Source organism: Falco biarmicus, chromosome 5, assembly GCF_023638135.1.
Source record: "Falco biarmicus isolate bFalBia1 chromosome 5, bFalBia1.pri, whole genome shotgun sequence".
Lineage (NCBI taxonomy): Eukaryota > Metazoa > Chordata > Aves > Falconiformes > Falconidae > Falco > Falco biarmicus.
This window is the reverse complement of record NC_079292.1, coordinates 58,580,893-58,603,509: the sequence shown is the minus strand read 5'-3', so window position 1 is coordinate 58,603,509 and position 22,617 is coordinate 58,580,893. Positions and strand designations below refer to the sequence as shown.

At 50.4% G+C, this 22,617-nt stretch overlaps 2 protein-coding genes across 4 annotated transcripts; both read right to left on the bottom strand.

Moving 5' to 3' along the window:
- Positions 1-185: 185 nt before the first annotated feature.
- On the bottom strand, positions 186-9,333 carry FOXRED2 (FAD dependent oxidoreductase domain containing 2). 2 transcript variants are annotated; one of them, XM_056340028.1, is made up of 9 exons: positions 9,218-9,333; positions 8,096-8,647; positions 6,300-6,551; positions 5,510-5,779; positions 4,627-4,793; positions 3,809-3,974; positions 3,059-3,300; positions 2,055-2,225; positions 186-1,276 (listed from the first exon to the last, which is right to left on the bottom strand). In XM_056340028.1, the coding sequence occupies exons 2-9, from the start codon at positions 8,623-8,625 to the stop codon at positions 1,011-1,013; spliced, it is 2,064 nt and encodes a 687-aa protein (XP_056196003.1). In that variant the 5' UTR covers positions 8,626-8,647; positions 9,218-9,333; the 3' UTR covers positions 186-1,010. The 2 variants fall into 2 exon arrangements, with proteins under 2 accessions (XP_056196003.1, XP_056196001.1); XM_056340026.1 differs by having other exon boundaries at positions 9,173-9,324.
- A 263-nt stretch (positions 9,334-9,596) lies between these two features.
- On the bottom strand, positions 9,597-17,429 carry EIF3D (eukaryotic translation initiation factor 3 subunit D). 2 transcript variants are annotated; one of them, XM_056340024.1, is made up of 15 exons: positions 17,273-17,429; positions 16,762-16,895; positions 16,403-16,448; positions 15,871-16,007; positions 15,683-15,768; positions 15,183-15,255; positions 14,930-15,045; positions 14,564-14,696; positions 13,799-13,946; positions 13,427-13,557; positions 12,877-12,962; positions 12,519-12,648; positions 11,889-12,031; positions 10,790-11,070; positions 9,597-9,776 (listed from the first exon to the last, which is right to left on the bottom strand). In XM_056340024.1, the coding sequence occupies exons 2-15, from the start codon at positions 16,882-16,884 to the stop codon at positions 9,763-9,765; spliced, it is 1,647 nt and encodes a 548-aa protein (XP_056195999.1). In that variant the 5' UTR covers positions 16,885-16,895; positions 17,273-17,429; the 3' UTR covers positions 9,597-9,762. The 2 variants fall into 2 exon arrangements, with proteins under 2 accessions (XP_056195999.1, XP_056196000.1); XM_056340025.1 differs by having other exon boundaries at positions 14,930-15,042.
- Positions 17,430-22,617: the final 5,188 nt, after the last annotated feature.

The window sequence follows — 22,617 nt, the reverse complement described above, 5'->3', positions numbered from 1 at the left end:
ATTTCCTAGAAATCATAGGGACATTGTAAGGTCAAGTTCAACACTGCTCTTGCTTTGCAACCCCAGGGACGTGGAAGGAACCCACAGGGAGGGGACAGACAAGTGCATGTGGCTGACAGAGGCAGCAATAAAGCGCAGACAGCCTCCCAGTCAGCACTGGTAAGACCTCAAAGTGACCAGAGAAGAAGAGAACAAGCATTTTAACAACATCAAAGTCCACCCAAAACTTTCTTGATGGGACGTAGTGCAAATAGGAGAAATATTGGTCATGCTCTATAAAAGACAGGGGCTAACCTTTCAGGCTCCTTGGTGTGGGGGAAGAAAACTGTGATGACACCAAAGCCGAACTCAGTGTAAGTCTCTGTGTCCCAGGCATTCCAGTCAAGCTACTCGTACTTCATTCTGGTACCCTTGGTGTGCTCTCCGGAAAATGACAAATTATCTGACCTATATGGTAACTAAAAACCACCCTTCTCCACTCAAGCTACACAACTGGCCTAACTCAAATGCAGGAAAAACAACGGGAAGTTTGCCTGGAGTACCACTTCGGGATTCGGTGCAGAAACAAATCTTCAAGTGTGCACAGCGTACGGCATCTGGGGACCAGAGAGCCTGAACCGGGCTGCCACAGGGTGCAGGCAGGTCACCTCCAAAGAGGGATGTGATGTTTTAAGTTACCCAGGCATTCCTGTATCTCTCCTGTGACCTCTGTATGTTGCTGCAGATTCTGGTATGCGAGATAAACACAAACAACACCTCCAGGCAACTCTGAACTCCACAAGGACAATACGGGAGCCTCTGCATCACTGGATTTCGGCCCCTCACTTATCCTTCAGAACACGTTGGTCCTCTTTGTAACAGGAAGATCCGAGCAGGTCTTTGGCAACTCATGATCAGTGGAAGGCATTAGGATGGAAAAGGTGTATGGGAAAGAGCAGAATCCTGCTGTGGATCTCTGTTACAATACTGTCACAACAGCACCAATGGGTTTCAATGTGGAGCGAGAAAGGTTAAAGCTCATCCTTGGCATTAACAAGATGCTGCAGTGGGCGAACCGGTATTGCATGATCTCTCAGCAGCTGGTCCTGTGACCCTTCATGGCTGTCAGGGGGTCTGTCACCTGAAAAGTCTGTGAGAGCATAATCCTCCAGCAGGCCAGCTTCTACTGCGTGGCGCCGGAGCCCCTCGCTCCCCATGAGCCCTTGCATTCTCACATACCCCTGCTGACAGAAGGGAGGCAGCTTCTGATGGGTGAAGGCAAACATGAAACAGGACTCTGCAAGGGAAAGAATCAAAAATCAGGCTCAGGAGAGATGATAACCTGTAGAGAAAAATTCCCGTAAACTCTTGAGGACTCACTCAAAACAAAAGGCAGAGAGGATGAGGGAAGCTGACTGGGATTTCCCAGCCAGCACCTTGCCCTGCATGGCAGCAGAGTAATCAATCCACTTAATTCTGCAGAGCTCAGGAGATGCAGGGTGGGATCTCCACTCTGCGCTCTGAGGGGAAAAGGAGCTGGATTTGAGCTTGCAGCCTTCTGGCATCTTCTTCATACCACAGGATTGCTTCCCTCTGCATGCCATGTGGGGTTCCTGCAGAAGGTTCCCAGACCAGGGAGGGACAGAGGCAGCAGATGCTCTCCAGCTCTCACATCCCAGCACTCCCCTTTCCCATGGGAAAGCAATACCATCATTGGTACATGAAAAGAGATCTGGTACCCAATGGTACAAAGGAATGTTCAGATAATGGAGGAGAAAGGAAAGCTACAGCTAGAAAAGGGATTGAACCCAACTTCATACACCTTTCCCCAAATCTAGGTGTGCCTGGGGTGGTCTCTTTCTAGTGGTGAGCAAAAGCAAAGGCTATCTGGGAACATACACACAGCACAGGCACTTTTTATTGTCTGTGAAGTGCATCAAAGAGGTGTGACTGACAGTGAGACCACCAGAGTGCCACAGGGAGATCTCAGCTATTTACAGAAGAGATCGCTCCTGTCGCTTGTCCCTCACCTCCCTCCTCCTCCTCCTGCCACCTCAACCCTGTGCTCAAATTACCTGCAAAAAAATTGCGCAGGTCAGTGCTGAGGCAGTTCTCCAAAAAACGCCTCAGAGGCAGGATGTGAGCATTCGGGGCTGTCCAGTCTGTCAGGAAGTCCTCCACAATGTGATGGACAGCATCTGGGCGGGGGAGAGGCCAGTCTGGGGGCCGAAGTCTCATCTCATGCTCTGCCAAGAGAACATTAAGGGAATCTCTTGGAATCAAAATGGCATTAAAAAGAGCTTGGAGAGTGGAAAGCAGCTATGACAGCTGTTTCAGCTTTTGTCCCGACCTTTTAATCCCTACCTTACTTTAATTTGCAATCCCCTCTGCTAGCTCTGTCCTCAACCACCCTGCCACTGCACAGCTGCCCCTTTTTCCTGCCCACAGTATTCCCGTCATTTCACTCCTGTTCCCCCTGGGTAGGGACTGCCAGATGAGCTGAGCTGCGTGCAAGCTTTAATACCGCTACCCATCACTCTGCTCCGTGTAAGGCAGGCTGGACCCTGACCCTAGGTTTCTGGAGCCAAAGATTCAGCACACTTACTTCCCAAGGAAAGCTATTCCAGGCATGTGTGTTTGCTGGATATAACTCTCAGCCTTTGGCTGTCCCTGTCACTGCATGACCTGTCAGACCTGGGCCAGCCACAGAGAGCAGCTTTCTTTTGGCAGTAACACTGAACAGCCCAGCCTCGTCTGCCAGGACTGCCATAACACATGCAGGGTACCAGCTAAAGGAAAGCAATGTTCCTCTTTTTTTCCTGTTCTCAAATGTGAAGTCTCTGGTACAGCCCTCACCTCCCTCCCTGTATTGGTTCGTCTGATGAAAACTTCTTGCCTAACTCCCAGCTTTTTTTTCAGCTCACAGTCGGGGTGGGTGCCTCAGAGGATGGACATGAAAGAAGTGGAGGAGAAGGGTGTGCAGTGCCTTCAGGTCCCCACCCCCCTCCCCACTTTGGCTCTGAAGTATCTTCATCCCTCTCCGTTTTGCCTGTATCAGATAATTAGCAGGAAAGCTTACCTGTTGGGAGGTGTTTGTAATAGTAAACAACAGGGTGCAAAAAGTTAGACTGCCAGGCATGCTGTGCCTCTCCCACGGCTCGGTTGTAGTAGAATACATCCTTGTCAGCCCCAGAGAAATTCCTCCCATACTCCATGATGACGACAAAGAGCCCATCGGGAGCCTTTCTCCCCGTCTGCATTTCCAGCTCAGCCAGGACTCCAACTGGGTACTCTTCCAGGTATTCAAATGTCGTTGCATTCCTGTGAATTACAACCACAACCATCAGACTTTTCCACCAAAGAAAAGCCAGCTGGGATCCAACACCCCCTCAGCTGGTCGAGGCTAAGGCCAAAAAGCCATCGGATAGTAATTATTTTGGTCATTACAGATCTGGGCTGGACCACAGGCAAAGCTTATGAAGGCTGCAGATACTGTTAGAAGACTCCATTATTTTCACAGATTATGGGATTCCTCTCTACATTAGCACTGCTCAAGGAAAGCTTTTCTCTGGGTACAGTAAAAGCGCAATACGCCTCTGAGCCCGGAGGGAAGGTCTGGACCATTTCAGCCCTTTAAGAGAGATTAAGTAAGTGGCAGAATTGGGCATAGTGGCACCAGTTGTGGCAGCGGTACAGGTTTTGAGGTGGCTGCCTACTAGATGGTAATATCAGCAACAGAGCAATCTGTGTGGTGGCACCACAAGAAGCAATGGTAAAGAGAAAGGAATGAAACGATGCAGTGCAGTGCTGGGAATAATTACTCACTCACTCTCTCAGCAGTATGATGTCAGCCAGGACACTGAACATCTGGTAGAGGCCCGAGGCCTCATTCACCCGCTTGATGATGGAATTGGTCAGCTGTGTAACAGGGTGGACTGTGGATGGCCAGGGGACACCATGGTGACGATTTTCCAATAGGCGGTGGACTGCACGAGCTAAGTCATTGAGGGAAACAAAGACAGCTCATTTAAAAATCCAAGCTTATGCTTTTAAGAATTCTGATTGCTCTGCTGCAGCACACAGATACTGGCAGGACACAATGAATAAGCTTTACAGCTCATCCGTGCTCAAGATCTCCCACCCCAATCGCTGCTAACTGCAGTGGAGATGCCCTCCGAAAGCTGATGTGATGCTAAGTGGTTGGTGAGGGGGCGGGGGGTCCTCAGGGATATTTTATTACTTCTGAGCAGTCCTTTAATGATAAGGATGGGCACACACAAATAAAGACAGAAATTCTCTCTGCTGTCCAAAACCGCTGGGTTTTAACTCCACAGCACAGACCTCTCACCCACAGCCTGTCACGAGGCAGAGCATCTGGCAGGCAGAAATCTATTGTGTTACATAAATAAGAGGCAATGGGCAAGAGAGACACAAGACAAAACAAAGACAGACAACCAAAAACTTCAGATATGACCCCAAGTCACTTCTTCTCCACTTCAGATGACACAGCTGCAGCTGGGCTGTGTTTTGTCATTCTTATTGCCAGCAGAAGACTAAGGGTGATATCTTTCCAGCAGTAAGCTATGAACTGTTCCTTTGAAGGGAAGAACAATTCCCAGCTCTGCCTTTCCTCAGCCCAGTACTCACTTGTATACCGGAATCCATGGATGAAGCCCCCAGCAGATTTCCTGAAATCAACAGAATGGCTAGCAGTGCCGAGAACAAAGAGCCCCCGAGTGCTTCTGGACTCATAGCTGGGTTTGATCTGAGGATATTTCTTTTTACTCCCTTTTCCTGGCATCATTTTAAGAGATCTGATGTGCAAAAGAGAAGAGCAGGCTGTCAAGAAGGATGGGGTGGAAAAATAGAACTGATTTCTCATAAGGCACACACTATAATGCAGCCACTGCAAGACACTGCTTCATGCCCCCGCTGCCTTCAGTGCGATTCGCTCCTACAACAAGGATCTTCCAGAAGACAAGGATGCTTATCTCAAGGTAGCTCTGGACAAGACCAAATTCTAGCCTGAGCCATTGACAGTGAATTTTGGAAGTTAGCAGTACCATTTTCAACTGCAGGATGTACTAGGAGACAAACCAAGGTAGAGTGAAGGTTGCATCCTCAGGGTAAAAAAGCAGAAAAAAAAAATCTTTCTGTAGCAATCTGTACCTGTACCATCCTCATTGCAAAGAAAACCCAACACATAAAACATTGCTAGCCTTCTCCATGTGATCTGGCAGGTCAGGCTGTTAAAGTTCTAAAGGCACAAATGTTTCTGTGTCACCCAGGTCCCACCACTGCCAACTGCTCAGCCTTAGAGCCTGTCAGTCAGACGGCAGTGGCACACACACTCCCACAGGGACAAGGCCATAGCTGCAGAGTAAACAGATGTCTGTACAGCACCAGGTAGCTCAGAGCATGTGGACGTCTGGGCAGTGCTGCCAGGAGAGGACTTGCTCTCCCCGCTTCTCCCTACTCAGGCCCTTCACTCTAAACACCAGCTTCCCTGGAGATCCTGGTTCTCCCTCACCTGTTGTAGATAGAGAAGTCAAACTTCCAGCCTAGGCAGCGGATAACACGGTCGTAAGGTGCACGGGTAGCAAAATTATCCAGTTCATCCTGAGGGAGGGTGATGGAGTCGATGCCTGCGCTGATGTTCCTGTTCTCCAAGTAGAACCGGAGCGTGATGTGCAGCTTCCCTTTCTTGTCCTTCACGATAGCCAGATCTTCCAGGTTGCCCTCCAGAAGCCCATCCAGAGATTTCAGCTGGTAGGTGTCTAGCAGGCCATTGTTAATTGCTCTGCAAAAAAGAAAAGGAGAATGTAAGAAGGGCTAAAAGAAGGAAGAGACGTGGGATCCACACTTCTGTCTCAGCTGCTGAAAATAGGACATCTTTACCAGGCATCCCACACTCTCCTTTAGTGCAAAGGTTACTGCCAGAGCCTCAGGGCTCACAGGAACAGCACAGATAACACTGCCTCACTGCCCTTGCAGGATGTAGTCAACCTCTTATCTCTCCTCTGAGACTGCAAGCAAGGTAACTAATTGGGAGCCAGCACTTTTTAATAATATAGTTTCCAACGGGACGTTTTCCTAATCGCACAGGCCTCAAAGAGCTCTCTTCAAGGTCCTGTGTCCAGCAATTGCAACCTGGACTGCTTTAAACAAAAACCGTAAAGACAGAAGGCCCCACGCTTCCTCTGCAACCCCCAGGACCACAGCACCTCCTGTGCCAGTCTGGCTTGTCACCTGGGCAAGAATCGATTCTCCTTGTTTGTACTCCAGCTGTGTTAGAAAGAGGAACAGGAGTGGTTTCCTACCTCAGATCCCCGACGTAGTGGGTGGCCCATGAGAGGCGCACACGGGACCGGCTCACCATGTGGATGAAATTTGTGACACCCAGAATGTTCTCCGCTGTCTCAAAGGCAGAGTTCCCTCGGCCCAAGATCAACACGGTCTGTCCAGCAAAATCCTCTGGGTTGATGGACACAGTCTCGTAACCTTCAACGTATTCTGAACCAGGAAAGTTTACCACGTTGGGGACCCACATCCCAGTGGCGACCAACAAAGAGCTGCAAAAACAGGGTAAGCAACAGGGAATGCAGGAATTACAGGAGTGGAGGCATCGCTCCATCTCATCACTCCTTCCTTCTCCTGCACAGTCCACAGAAGACAGCTTTGATGGGGCCCCTGCAGCCATGCTGGATCAGCTGCACAGGTCATGGTTTCAAAACAAACCTCTCCTCAGCTTCACTTAATGACCCTCTCTTCTCTTCCCTATCCTCAGGCCAACAAAAATTGTTAGGAACATCACTACATCTAGGAAAAGTCAGCACGGATCCTGCACATATATGTCTCCCTCCATTGTTTATGAATGTGCGAGTACTACTCATATGTACCCACTGACAATACACATAATACTGAAGTTTCACAGGTTGATTATAAGTCGCACAAAAAATTACTTTGGTTTAAAATTTGTGTTGCCTTTTAGTACAGCAGAACAAGAGTAATTTTTAAGAGGGATAGAAAACGGTTTCAGTATTTCAAAAATGTAACTCCTGGTCATAAAAGCATGTTGGCAACCTCACTAATTTTTAACACTAAAATTAAGTACAATAATCTTTTTATCTCTCTCCATAAGAGCTCTTACTTAAATCTTAGCAAAAGTTTTGTGACTTAAGATGGAACCAACAGGTAGCCAAAGCTAGCAGCACTGTCTGCTGTCCCAGCCTTGCTCACGCAGCTCCCAAGAACAATTTGCTTGTGGTGTGTAAGTGTCTGGGATTGCCTTCTGTCCCCTCTGAGCTTGCCAGCCAGCGCACCTCCAAGCGACAGCCAGCACAACCTGCTGTTGTGGAGCTGAGGTTCTCAGGAGAGGTGAGAAATATACTCCATATGTTCACACTAGTTACTTCTAGGTTTTTAGTAATGTAGCTCAGTGGTGGTATGGGATACACACGTGTAATTATGACAAAGAGAAGGGGAATTCAGGGACCACCAGTTACTTCTCTACAGCAACAGCCACATTTTAGTGTTTTCCCCCTGCCAGCTCTGTGCTAGCCCAGGGCTTCATTTGGCTGGGGTGTACTTCTGAACACATATGGGTTAATGGAAGTGAAGTGTCCTCACATTGACTCACTCAAATTTGTAATAAAGGCACCAGTGGCTACAAGAAGTACGACCAAATTATTTTTTTCAGAGAATAATTATTTAGTGATAAAACAAAAGTGATTTCAACCATATCTATCAAAGATGGAAATCTCAGCCAGTTTGTCTGCCAGCTCTCAGCTGTCTGAGGCGTAACATCGCTCGCAAAAGGCAACACCTTTCCAGGAGCAGTTATTCCACCCATCTGCACCTCCAATCTCAGCAAAATGTTTTCCCCTTGTGATAGTGGTTAAGGCTCTAAAAGGCTGTGAAATCTCCATCCTTGGAGATACTCATGCCTCAACAGGCCAAGGCTGTGAGTAACCTGATGTTGCTGGTCCTGCTTTGGGCAGGGCGCTTGGACAAAATGATCTTTATGAGTCTCCTCCAACCTAAATTATTCTGCAATTTTGTAACTTCAAAGACACCCGTGAAGGGTGGTATGCCTAGCCCTGGGTTTGCCCTTTACCTGCACTTGTAGTTCTGCCTGTCCTGGTCAGTTAGGAGGAAGTAGTGGCCATTCCATGCCAGCTCATCCTTCTCCAGTGTCACGTGGATGATAGCTGTGTTGTACTGAATCCGCAGCTTCAGCCGGGAAGCAAAGTCCTCCAGGTAATGCACCATCGTGTCAGCATCAGGGAAGAAGTCATGGGAGTAGCGTCGGAAAAGCAGCTGGCTGTCGTGGCTGAGGAGTGAGTTCCAGTCATGGCGGAGGTTGAACTCACTGTTGGATTTGCCGGTGTACTGCTTGTTGATGCTGATGAGCTTGCGGTGGCGAGGGTAGAGGGCAAAGAAGCTGCCAGGAGCATGGCTCCGCTCAAAGACGATGTAGTCCCGGCCGGCTCGCTGGAGGAAATAGGCTGCCTGCAAGCCTGAGGGGCCAGCCCCAATGACGCAGTAGTCATGGTAGAGGAAAGTGGTGCCGCTCACCACATGCAGGCTGCTGGCATACAAGGCCAGCCCCAGGAGTGTCTCACAGACTGCCAGGGCCAGGGCCATGGTGGGGCCAGGACTGCTACCCCTGCGGGGGAGAGAACCAGGGAGGCATCACTGAGGGGTTGAGCGCTCCAGTGGGCGCAGGCCTCCCTGCATAAGGCTCCTGGCCTGGCCCATGCGTGCTCACCCCCTGCCTAGGCCTAGCCGCAGTGGTACCACGACCGCCCCTCAGGGCCCCAAGCTGAGGTAGGGGTGTTGGGGTGGGGTCCTGCTCCCTGCCAGCCAATAGCAAAAGGGGTCCCAGGCCTTCCAGCCAATGGGCACACAGGGCCCCCTGCCCCAGCCAATAGCTGACAGCATGGGGTGAGCAGGCAGAAAGGTGTGGCAGCACTTGTGGGCCGCAAGCCCCCGCCGCGCCTCTGAGCCCCAACGGCCAATGGAAAAGGGAGGTGCAAACCCATCAGCCAATGGGAGATGGGGTGCCCCGCACTGCCCTCGCTCCCCCGCCAATAGGGACTGGCCTCGGCCCCGATGCCCTCCCCGCCCCCGTCCAATGGCGTGCGGGGCGTGGCCACCACCCGCGAAGCGCCGCACGTGACGCGCGGCGCACCTTGCTGCCGCGAGCCGGCCGGACCCGTCCCGCGAACGGCCGCACCTGCACCGCAGAGCTCGCGCCGCTCCCCTCCTCCCGCGCCGCGGCCGCCGCGCCGAGGGGGGGAAGGGAGGGGGAGGGAGGGGGCGGGGGCAGCGCTGCCGCGCGCTGAGGGGCGAGTGACGGGGGGGGGGGGGGGGCGGGGGGGGAAGGCGCGCGGCGCGTCACGTGACACCGCCGCTTCCCGCCGCTGGCACCATGGCGCCGCCGCGCGCGCACCACGTGTCCGGGGGCGGGGAGGGGCGTTTAAAGGGGCAGCCGCGGGCGGGAGCGCGGCCCGCCAGCCGCCCCGCCCCGCCCCGGGGCCCGCCGGTACCGCCCCGGCCCGCCCGCCCCGCCGGTGACACCCCCTTCCCCGGCCCCAGGCACACGCAACACGGCGTCACTGAGCAACAGCAGCTTTATTCCGCTCCCACCCCGGGTGGTGTATCCGCGGAGCAGCCGGGCGCCAGGGTGCAGCTGCCGCCCACCCCTCCAGCAGCATCGGGGAGAGGGCGCCGGGGGGACACACTGCCTGGGCCCCAGGCCCCCCGAGCTGGCTGCGGGCTTCAGCTCTCTTCCTCTGAAAGAGAAGAGAAACAGTCATGGAGCATATGGAGCTGGCGAAAGGCTGGCACACAGCCCCCCACATACACCCCTTCTGCCAAGGAAATGCCACAAAGAAGCAGAATATCCCACTTCAGGGACAATCACCGCACCTCAGTGTCCCTGTCACCCCCCTCCCGCACCCCCTACATCAGCCCAGGCCACACATGCGTCATTTGGAATTACACAACTTACATTCCTGAGCAAATTACACAGCGACCTGAAATTTCTATAATAAAAGACCAGAGCAGCCAGGTTAAGTTTACCGTCTAACAAAATAAAGGGATGGGGGTGGGGTGGGGGGGGTCAGGGAGGAAAAAGAGGGTAAAGCTAGAAGACATTTTCCGTATCACTGAAACAAAAGCTTTAGGTGAAATGGTTTCCCGTTGTTGACAAGAGTGCATTCAGATCACGTGTCAGGGTTCACAGACAGTTTTAGGCACCGAAGGAGGGACAGCAGTTGTACTCCCACAGGCAGCGACTGTCAGCTTCAACAGTCACTTTATAGAAGCCTTCACTGAGCTACCTCAATGAGGCTAGGTCACCACGTGTTTTAAATGTGCCATAGTTACTTCCATTTCTAAAACTGCATTAAAAAAATATCCTGGTACCAAGAGGAATCAGCACCCACCCACACCCCCAAATCCTGCGGCTGCTGAATGAAGGGCTCCTTGGCAAGCTTCACTTTCCCAGTCGGTGCTCTGGACCTGGGGCCTTACCCCACCCCACCCCCAGTTAAATCATTCCTCGCTCTGTATCCACAAAGGCACATCATCTGCATTTCCAGCTCTCAAGTTCTGTGTGCTTCTGGTTGAGTACTCCCAATATCACTCTCACCACTTCCACCACCGAGTCCCATCCTCAAGACCATGTATTCTTCAGCCTTGCTGAACTCAGATCTCACCCTTCAGATCTGGTCTTTCTCACAGGTCACCCCTTTTCATCCAGACCAGTACATTAAAAGCATAAATCACCAAGTATGCTACGAACCTTCTTCCTCCTCTTCTTCCTCCTCATCCTCCTCATCTTCATCAGAGCTGAAGGTGCCATCGGGCAAGCTGTAGATCCGTATCACCTGCTTGTTGGGGTCCTTGAGAATGAGGTACTTCCCCTCATCCAGCTTCATGCAGATGTCGATGACACATCGCAGAATGCCCCAGGCATTTTCTATGCTCAGGTTAATCTGGCTGGCAAACTCATTTGGCTTGAACTGCTGGGTGCCCAGGATCACATGGCGGGCAGAGTCCTTCACATGGTAACGGGATACATACCTAGGAGGGGCAGGAAGAAACCAGAGGGGCATCGGGACATTACACTCAACCAGCAGAAGAATGACACCAAGAAAAGCAGCATGATCATCTTAGTTTTGTTTTCTGGGCTGAAAAACCCTAATACTCCCACACTAAAAGCTAAGAGGATCTCCTGGCTACATGCTGTCAATCAGTAATGTAACTGGAATCCTTCCACCACCTCAAATCAAATGAGATGGTACAAAAGATACAGAAAAATTAGTCCCACAGACAAAAATTAAGCAATGCATGATTAGCTGGGAGTTTACAATTAAACAGATACAAATGCATCAGTCCCATACCTGAGTGTGGAACCTAGGATTGCAGAACCCCAGAACAGAGTTAGCAAATACCTCCTGTTCGTTATCCACAGCACAGACTCAACTGGTTTTAAGCCAACAGTTCCAACAGGGATGTGACAATCCTCCCCTCCATCCAATTTCTCAGTAATAGAGCACTTGAGGATCTCAATCAAATTCCTGACAGACAGCATAGTCACTGCACTTATTTCCCTCGCTGACAATCTTGGCAAACAGGCTGAGAGCTGCAGAGGCCACCTGCCCATCACACATGTCAGGTCTCACTAGGTCAGTCACAGCAGGGGCACATCAGCCACGCACTGAGGGGAAGCGGCTTACACCAGGACTCGTGCACTCAGCACAAACTTTCCCCTCTTGGCCACTCAAAACATGTGGTGATTTTATGATTACTCATTCTACAAATAGTTCAATTTTATGTACACCAACTTAAATACTGGAAAATTCACCTAAAGGAAGTTTGGTGTTGAAACCCTGGCTTACCCGAGTTTAAGATACTCTGATCCAGCCAGCAGTGCACAGCATGTCCAGCGGGCCAATTTGTAGCTGTTGTTTTTCAACTCTGTGGCAATCACAGCTCCTCTCTGAGAGTCAAGCTTCTGGCGCCAGTCCACTCCATTGCAATACTGACAGGAGAATCAGAACTAGGGTCAACCTAACAAGCCAGCAGCATTCATCTCTTCAGCCATCCTGACATCACATAAGGTAGTTTCTTCTGTTTACCTTATGGTACTGTATGAGGGAATGCAAATAGTAACCTACAGGGAAAGCCCTTGCACTGGAAAGGGAGAAACGCAAACAGCAGGGACTGGCCAACATTTGCAGCACTGGTTAGGAAGGGAAGTTTGTGAGGGAAGAGTTCACTAGGGAAGCATGGGAACAGGCTGGCTGCTGTGCTCAGCACCTGGGGACAAGAGGGTTCAAAACCAGCTACCTGACATCTGGGGGTGAATCCCATCAGCACTGCTTGTCCACCAAAGTTATACTCCTTTAGTGGAACGTAACCACCCAGGGAACACCACCAGATGTTTGTCTCATTTTGCCTGCTGTACCTGGCATGTCAGGCAGCAGTGAAGCTGTTAGAGCTAGCTTTGGGATCCCGTTCTTCCTCACCCTGGAATCCCACTCGTTCAGTGTTTTGATGTTGATGAACGACACTTCTCCATTTGCTCCCGTCATTACTCCATCATGTTCACAGCGGACAATGAGATCTATATCATCTCCCAGCTTCCACCTTCGGTATCTGCCAAGAAACAATCCACCTGGTTATTTCTGACCCTTGCTCTCTTTCAGATCCATGCAGGCACACAGCAAAATCCTCTCTCCCTCTTATCTGTTCACTGTGAGGATGTCCAGGCGTCCCTCTCATGGTAAAGCTTCTATCACTAACACTCCTAACTTGTTTTGTTTCCGTTACCGTGCTGACATCCTGACCCCTTGCCAAACCCGGGCATGACAGAGATCAACATACCTGTATGCAACAGAGGCTACTTCGTTTTTATCCATGTCATCCTCCACGAAGGGGTTTGGGTTGGGAAACTTGTATTTCTCCTTTCCCTGCAGAAGGAAACAGAAGGGCATGTCAGAAGAAAAATCCTGTGGCAGCTCTCCCCTATGGGTTAAATATTCTCTTATAGCAACAGTAGATTATTTTCCTTATATAGAAAAATGCTAAAATATTAAGACAGATAAGAAGCCCCATCTTCACATCAGTCACTTCCCTGTAAGCAGTACTTCTACTGGCACTTCAGCTTTACTAGGTGTACTCAGAAACCTGCTTGCTTCACTGATGGGAGTGTGAGTTCTTCTTTGTGGAAAAAAGGTGAAAAACTTCCTACAACAGAGTCACACTCCTCACCAGAAGTAATCCCACCTCCTTCAAAAGTAAAGGAAAATCAGTGTGTAACAGTGTATAACCTCTGTCAATTAAACGACTCCTGTGCTGCATTATTATAGCAGCCTTAACGAAGTCTCAAGACTCTGAAACACAGACCCTACTAGCCAACACTGCTCAACCTTACCATCCTCAGACACTGCTGGGAGAAATTATGATTGATGTAGGTAGCTTCCATGGCAAGGTTGCGTGGAGAATTAAAGGAGTTGCCCTCTTCCTGTGGTGGTTCGTTGGCTGTTTCACTCACTGTCAGGAGGTCTGGGAAGAAAACCAGGCACAAGTGGTTATACTCGGGGGGAGTAAATACATCAGCTTCAGCGAGTCTCCAGCCCCAAGCGGGAGCAAATCAATACTGAAGTTATCCTTGTAGCCAGCAACTGTACTGCAGCAATCAGTTTGTTCCAGGGGTATCAGTCTGGACACTGAGACACAGAATGAACTCAAAAAAGCATAACCTTTAGCTACTGTAACAGAAATTTCTTTCAGGGCTTTTCCTCACCAAAATCTGAATTATCCCTCTTGTCAAAGAAAAGCTTGGATCCAACTCTCTGGACAATGATGTCCCAGGAATAGACTGAGCGAGTGCAGCTCATCAGGGTGGCCAGGATGGCATCTGTGGCAAACACATTCCCTTGGGTCTTGGCCAGCTATGGACACAGGAGGAGGAGAAAACTGTGTTTCAGCAACCAGAACAGACACCCCTTCCCTTCCCCAACCAGGATGAAAAGTGTTAGCAAATCAGATGATTAATATCTTCTCCTAGGCTGAGGAAGCTGGGTTGGTAGGTACACCACCAACAGCTAGACAAAACATTTGGTACTACCCAGAAATCCAGGCCCACCCTCACCCAAACAAGGAAAAAGCAAGAAACGCATTATGAAATAATTCTGTTGGGAAAAGGCATGGCTCCTTATTGCCGACTGGGTCACACAGAAAAATGTTCAAGCTTTCCCCATCTCCAAAAGCAGAAACCTCAAGAACCAGGTCTCTTATATGGAAGTTTCTCTCCCAACAGATCTCAAGTACCGGTCTGCTTGCCCTTCCAGAATTACAGCTGTTCCTTTGCCAGTATTCCTCATTTTGCATTATTCTAGCTCTGCCTTGGACCCAAGAAAAATAACGATACCAGCTAATGCTTCTTTGCAAGCTTAGGGATCCAGAATTCTTCTGCCCTTCTCTTAACTTTGGTCTGACGGTGACAGCTGGTCTCTAACAGCAGGCACTGAGAAACACACTACTGCGTTTTACAAAGCAGGAAACACACCTTTCGGATAACTGGGTCATCAGTAGTAGTGACGGTGTGAAAGATGCGCTTAATGCTCCTCAGTAGCTTCTCATTCCTTGTTGTAATGCGGTCAAAGGCTTTGTCATAGTACTCTAGAGCTCCACAGCACTCTCTGCAGAGGGAAGAGGAGCACCACATTGATACACCCACTACATGTAACACCACCCATGAACTGCCCAGGACTGAGGGGCCCGCTGGGTGTTCCATTACCTCCCACTGCTTTGGTACCTCAGTGAGAAAGAACATTGCGACCAGGCCAGGAAACCCTTGCCCTGCTGCTTTCCCAAAATGTGTTCATTTTTGAACAGTTCAGGAAGCAAGCAAATGGCTGTTTTGTGAACTCACATGTCCTGTGGCTCTGACACCTCCAGGTAGCGCATCTTCATCAGCCGAGGGAAATCCATCTCTTCTTTCACCTCCCAATCACTGCGAACTTCAACTGAGGAGTCACGAGGCTTCTGCTGTGCAGCCAGAGGGAGGACAGATAGGGAGAGAGAAACAGAGACACAGCACATCAGGATTTGTGCAAGAGGAGGGGCCCCGTGAGCATCACCAGAGAACCAAATCATCGCAGCGGGCAGAAAGCTTCTTAGTTTACCTGTGACTTTTGGTCCCATTTCTGCCTCACTCCAAACTGCTTCTGAAACTTCTTTTGTAGACGCAAACGATCTCTAAAATGACAAATATGAGCAAAGCCATTAAGAGAAATTAACTCCTACATGCCACAACCGTTCCTGTGCTTCTAGATTACCACCAGAGGAGCAATACTTTTAGGCATCAAGCTGCTGAAACATTTGCTGAGCTGTCTGCTCATCAAGATACCTGAAGCATTAAAAGCTCTGTTCTTTACTCTGAGCGGCTCTTTAAGTATTTTCATCTCTAAAGACTGCAACAAAGTTTTAAGAAAGGGTAAGCTCTGCTTTAAAACACCATGTTTGCTTTTCAAATACGATTCAAAAATTCTCCTATATCCTGAAATTCTTCTTGGCTGTGACTGTTCACCCTAGTGGGTTCTGTCACAGTAACTTCATAAATGTATCAACAGTATGTTCACACAGTCCAACCCAGTTAATGGTATGTTCACATTTGCAGCCTCACCTCTCTTTCTGCTTGGCACTCTTTGGCAGTGTCTGCATGCTGAACTGCAGCATGTTCCGACGGTCCTTGTCTCTCCGAAGGTTCCTCTGCAGAAATGAAACAAAGGAAAAAACCAAAACATTTGCATTGCAAACGTAATTCTGTGCTGCTGAAGCTCTCCTTTGGGCCCATTTCTGAAAACATTCTACCTGTGCAAATCGCATACGATTCCTCTGGTATGCTGTTTTCTGTGTTCGTGCTGTGTCCACCAGCTGGAAGCTTGTCTCATCCTCCTCGTGGAAATATGCATATTGACTTCCACCACCAAACTGTGACGAGTACTTGTCTGGAAATAAAACAAAGCACCTTGACACCAAGCTTCTAGAAAACCCCTCTGACACTTTGCCCATTTTCCCCCAGAATTCCCTCCAACTGCCTTCACCCAAGTCTGATGCACAAATAGGGACTCCTGCCTTACACCAGCATGCTTCCCACCCCTCCAAGCCTCCCTGAGAAGCCCCAGTTATGAGGCAGCACAAAAATAATGAGTAAGCCCTAAGGACAGGGAGAGCCCCACAGAGCCCTCCCTTGGGTGACGCGTGCTTCCTAATTTAAGAAGCCTCTCTTGCTGAGGTGTGCAGGCAACCACCAGAGAGGGTGTGAGACATGAAAGCAGGAACGCCACTTGGAGAAAACTCGGCAGGAAACAAACCACAGGAGCAGCCATCAGACAACACGTACTTGTATATCTTTTATCCTGATACGTGGCTCCTGTCCAATCAGCCACCTAAGGACAAGCATAAACAGTCAAAATAAGTTAGTGTTAGGCATCCTCCTCCTCAACCTCTGACTTCATATATGCAGGACTTCAAGCAGCAAACACCACTGCATGGTCCAGAACTAATCCTTTCACTTCCCGCCTCTGCCTGCCAGCCCTGCTGACTGTTCACAAGTGTGTTACATGCTAGGATGTGCTGCAAAGGGTGTCAGAAGAGCAACCGCAGTAGTAAGACCGGGGGCAGTGTGCAGGGGTGGGGTGCCAGAAGGCACACGGGGCTTGCTCAGCAGCAGCCCAACATGCCATGGCACGACTGCGTTACCTTTCCCAGGCGGTCTCCTTTACTGAAGGGCTGATAGGGCATATCCCTGAACTGCTCGGGCACAGCGCACGGGCCCCAGCCGGAGGGGTTGTCCTGGATCACGGGTGTCACAAACTTCGCCATTTTTCAAACTTCTAGAGGGGAGAAAACCCACGAATAACCCCTAAACCCTCGGCCGCCGCATGGCGAGCCCCGCGCCCGCCCCGACGCCCGCGGCAGTGGGGCACGGGGGCCCGCGGCCTTGTCCCGGTGCAGGCCCCGGCGCGGCCGCGAGGGGAGCGGAGGGCGCGGAGCCGCCTTCGCCAGCCGGGTCCGCACCCAGCGGAGCGGCCGGGGTGGGCCGGGGACCCCCGGTCGCCGCTGTCACTGTAAGTGTCGGGGTAGGGGCGGGGACCCGGCCCCCACCGGAACCGGTGGCAACGCCGGGGCGGGGCCGGGGGTCCCGATGCTGGCAGGAAGGTGTCGGTAGGGCAGGAGGCCTGTCCCAGGGCAGCCCCAGCGCCCCCCTCACCTGCGCGGCCCCGTCACGGCCCCGATGGCAGCGGATGGCGGAGGCGGCGGCAGCGGCGGGGAAGGAAAGAGGCCGCGCACAGCCCGGGCCCTTCCTTTCCGCGTCAGCGCCGCGCGACAGGGCTGTCGTAAAATTAAAAAAAACCACCCACCCAACCGTGAAGGAGCCGAGCGCGGCTGCCGTAAAGCGCCTCCCTTAGCGCACGCAGTACGCCAAGGCCATAGAGCTGCTGGAGGGCCGGGCTAGAAAAGCCGCGGCGCGCGGCCGGCAGATGCGAGTCTCTACGATCCGTTGGGGCTGGGCCGAGGCGGGCGGCGGGGGACGGCGGCGGCGGGGGACGGCGGGTGGCGGCCCTGTCTCCTGCTCCCTCCGTGGCCGGGTTCGTGGTCGGGGGCGCTGGAGCTGCCTGTGGCCGGCGCTGCGGGCCGCGGGGTGCTGGCGCGGAGCGGGGGGCGCGGGGGCCCCCGCACGCCGTGGAGCTGCCTCCCGTGGGAGGTGTGCCCGCCCGGGCCGCTCTGCCTCTCCCGCTTTGTTGTGCCTTCTGTCACTACAGTATCATTTACCGAAATTTCGCTCCCTCTTAATTGCTGCTTAATAACAGAAACGCGTAGGAGAGGGAAGAGAGTGACATTAATGACAGTAAATTCACCCTATTGATTAAAAAGCTTGGGTTTGGCTTTTAAGCAGAAAAGCCGGGGGTGACAGATGACAAAACCATTTGGTTTGTACCCAGCTGTCACAAAGAGGAAGAAAACATTGTTTTCTGTGTCTGCTGAAAGGCCTGCAGCTCAAACAAGCAATGATAAGGTGTCAGAAACATCTCCTCCAGCGGTAATGATGATTAAACTTACTAGAAATACAGAACATCTCTTAGCAGAAGTATTTAAGCCTAGGGTAGGCGAATGTCTGTTGGGAATGGTTTTGGTGTAAATGACTCGCCCAGTAGCAGCACAGTGGGGTAGGTTTAACAGATTGCCGCCTCCTGGCTGTCCTCTACTCATGAAGATATCTTGGGCTTCATGGCCCCACAAAGGACTGCCCAATCTCAAGATTAGTATTTTTTTTTCTCCTTTGGAAGAACTTGAATTAAAATTAGCTGTCCTAAAACAACGCATTGGGAGAATATTGATCTTCAGCTTAGTCAAATTAAGATTTCAACTACTAGCATTCGGTCCCAGTCTGGTTGTGCCAGGTTGCTCTATAGATGTGAGACAGAGCTGTAAAGTCTGGTAGGTAAATTTCTGTTTTCACAGATGAAAGTGGAGATAGAATGAGATAAAGTGAGAGATTTATGACTTTGATAGAGAACAGACTTACAGGGCTCTGGGCATGAAGTGTATCAATAAAGCCATGTGTCAGGAGAGGAAACGACTTAATTCTGTGCTTCTTGATTTTCTCCTACACACAGCCTCTTGAAATAAAAATGTATCCCAAACTATGCAATGGTTTTATAGAAAAGCAAGTACTTCTCAGGTTGTGGTTGTATGATTATTAAACTGACTTTGTGTTTTAGAGGCTGTTACAAAGCACTTGGCTTTGAGAGGTAAAGATATGCGAAGAATTGGAATTCATGTTGCCCTTGCTGTATTTGCAATGAGGTATTCAAGGTTTTCGTTGTCCCTGATAGTTTTCCTTGACCTGGAGGGGAGGCCTGGAAGCTAGGATTCAGCCCTACAGCCTCTCTAGGAGACCATGAACCAGTGATTTAATACAGCATGTGCCTCAGATCCCTGTCTCTGTGACTGGCATAGTATTTCTTCTCAGGGAGTGAGGGCAATAAATCATGAAATCTCTGATGTTCACATGCCAAAATGATTGTAATTTCCTCTATCCCTAAAAAGAGCAGGATCCAGTTTACAGATCTGTTCAGCACACAGGCTAAAAACTAACTCTTCCTCTTCAGAGAATTTTACCGGGTATCTTTTAGCTAAGAAGAGCCTAGATCAATATTTTCCAGGCAGAGATGTGCGTTTTCTTCTTTATTTACCGCTTATAATTCCTCCTTGAGAAAGAACCGAAGCTGCAGCAATCTTTGCTTTGCCAAGACACCCCGCCATTAATCAGAAGTGGGATTATTAAAGCACTTTTCCCTGCTAGCGAAAAAGATCCACTTATAGAAATACACTTTATAAAATACAATTTGTAACTGTCTCACCTAAGCAGCCTTTTTGGAGATAAACATAATTAGTGTTGGAACTGCCTTGTGGGTCTCTGGCAGTGGCTCTTTGCAATCCCAGCTCCGGGTAAACCCCACGGTGCCTGTCCTTCACCCTGCCTGAGCCAGGGCAATGGGCTGAATGGGCTCAGAAAAAAGTACAAAGTTCTGAAGGAAAAAGTGGACTAAGGAATGATTGAAGAGAAGCAATGACAAATAGACTGATAAATGAAAATCCCTTCCTTCCACGGCTTCACCTCTGCTCCTGAGCCTGCGTGAGGAGTGTACAAGAGAATGTAACACTGCTGCTGTCTCCCAGAGATGAGAGATCATGTGCAGTTGAGGCTTAGCCCATCAAGCTACCTTTACTGGGGATACAGTTGGGTACAGGTGTGGGTCAGAGGAGGGAGCAGCGTGGGATATATGCTCCTTTGGGCACAGACATAACCTTCTAGTTTCTTATCAAAGGGAAGAAAGGTTATGAGAAAAAAAAATAGTCTTGAAGTGGGTGAGACTTGCTGCCACATTTAGGTCAAATTTACTAGAAGAGGGGAGGGAGCAGGTCTGTCTCACTTTCTGCTTCACACCAGGCACTGCACCTCTTGTGTTCCATGCCATGCTGCAGCCAGTGCCCCACAACTGCCTGCACTTCTTGTCCTGTCTTGCTGACCCTGAGCATCATGGCTGCAAATGGTTCGCCACCCAGCCTCTACTCTAGCTTTCGTTAAAGGCACGTGAGATATGTCATTTCCCGGAAAAGTACTTAAAATACACTTTCTTGCAATCATTTGATCCTAGATCCATAATTTCAGTTCATCAGTTAATTAATCACTTAATCAGTTAATAAGGGTAATCACTCTTCCCTGGAAGACGGTCATAAGAACAGCCAGGATAAATTGCTCCCATCTGGTTTTCTGTTCGTGTCTCCCACTTCTCCGGTTTTGGGCTGTGTGCTGGTATTAGCAGATCTGTAAAAAAAAAGGGCTTGTTCCAGCACCCTGGGCATTCCAGCACCAAAACCTTCACCACCATCAGCCTCCAGCACAGTTTGAGGCTTGTTGGAGGGCTGTTGCAATTTGAGCTGGCTCTGCATTGAGCAGCAGCCTCCTCCTGCTTAGTGGGGACAACGTGCAGCTTGGGCACTGTTACCAGAGGTTTGCCAGGTTTAAATGAAGGAAAGCAAGTTGAAGCGCCCAGCCCGTTAGGGTCCTTTTCTAGAAAATAGATCACATCTGCCTTGACTGATTATGCCTCAGAAAGCCTTAAGACAGGGATTGCTTTCTGGCTTGGATGACTATACTTCCACTTAAAGAGGCAGCTGAGGATTGGAAGACTAATGTTCACATTAAACCACTATTTTCCAGTAGTTCCTTTTCTCATTCTTATACTAAATGCATCAAAAATAGCCAGCTGGTTTTTTGTTCCTCACTAAACAACAAACACACCGTATGCCTGTGCCATATGCTTAGTCTCCACTTCCCCACGCTTCTTCACAAACCCAGAAACCAAGGGAAATAGTCTTTAGCCTTAACGCCTTCTCACTGTGGAGAAGCCTGATGTTTACACACCTCTTCAGGTCAGACTCTTCTTCTGAAGTCATCGTTGTTGTCTTTACAACAGCAAAATGCACTGCTGGCTCCTAGGCTCTCCTTGCAACTGACCTTGGCTGTGAGTGAACTGGGGCTCCTGGCACAGGGCAGCCAGGGTTCACAGGCTGGGAAGCCCTCCGTCCTTCCCTGGCCTTCCTCTTTGCATCCCATCTTTTCCATTGCACTTTTATCTGCCTTCTCAGCCCGCTGTTCTCCCAGGCCAGGTGCTTCGCTGCGATGCATGGCCTCCTTTCCAGTGCCTTCATCCCTCTCCCGGGTGCCCTGGAGGCTGAACTATAAACCTGCCCTCCTTGCGTGGCAGTTGCTTGCCACTTTTGGGGTGAAATGCTTGACTGGATTTTCAGGAACCCTGGAAAAATGACTGTAAAGCAACTTTACTGTGCACGTGCTGCAAATTTGATTTTTTAATTTGCTGCCTGTGCAATTTAGTGGGGCTGGGAGCAGGTGGCACCTGGCAGATTTGCTGCATGTGTTCATACCAGCCATGTCCATACAGTAAGGTCCATGCAGGGAATGTGCTGAGTTTATTATTCTTGGTATCAGAGACTGTTTTCATTGCAAGCTTTCTCCCTCCTCCTCCTCCTGTCATGCTGAGCTTTCCCTATGACTGCTGGGCCATACCGTCTTGCCCTCAAGGACAGACAGAAACCTGACAAGGGTAGGCCTTCCCATGTTGCTTTTGTAGGCTGGGCTCAGAGCCTGGCCTTGTGTTGTCTGCATCTTCCATGCTACCAGGATAAGCCAGAAATTTATCACCAGTGTCAGATGTCTCCCAAGGCTTCTGTAGCGTTGACCATCAGGGCCTGGGCCACATGTATTGCGAAGAGGCAGCGCATATCATGCTCTGTCCTCATCCTCCGCTGCTGAACACTGCCCTTTCCAGAGCTGTAGAAGGAGCCTGGGTCCAGCTGTCTCCCTGCAAACTGTCAGCAAGATTGCCTCCTTTGATCTGCACTCAGGGCTGGATTTTATCCCGGCAGCCAACAGGCTAATTCTACAAGTTTATTCTACAAAGCTCAATTAGAGCAGCTGGCACTGGCAGTGTCCCTACTGGCTCTGAGCCTGCAGAAGGAGCGGAAGGCTGGTGCAGTGGCTGGGGTATGAGCCTGGGAGTCCGCAGGCTGAGCTACAAGTCCCTGCTCTGTGGCTGTCCTCCAGGCCACCCTGGTAAGCCTCCCCAGTGGGAGCTTGACACCTCCATGCTGCACAGGGAGAGACATTTCCCTGCCTCACTGGAGGAGAAATGCATTAGCGATACAAGCTATCCTGGTGATGGGGAACTGTGTCAACAGAGGCAGAAGCAGGTCACGGCTGCTGCATCTGGGAAATGCTGTGTAGATCCAGCCAGATCGACAGCAGGCAAGAGGATGGGGCCCTGGGTGATGGAGGGTGCAAGGCATGCTGTGCCTTCTCACCACTGAGTTAGCAGTTTGCTTTTCAGCTGCAGGAGCCCCGCTCCATGCCCTGCAGTTCTGCAATGCCTGAGTTATATTCAGCGCTGCCCTGAAAAGGATCCTAGTGTGTGTGAGCAGAACCGCAGGCAACACAGGCTTCCTATACAAGGGCTTTTGCCCAGCACA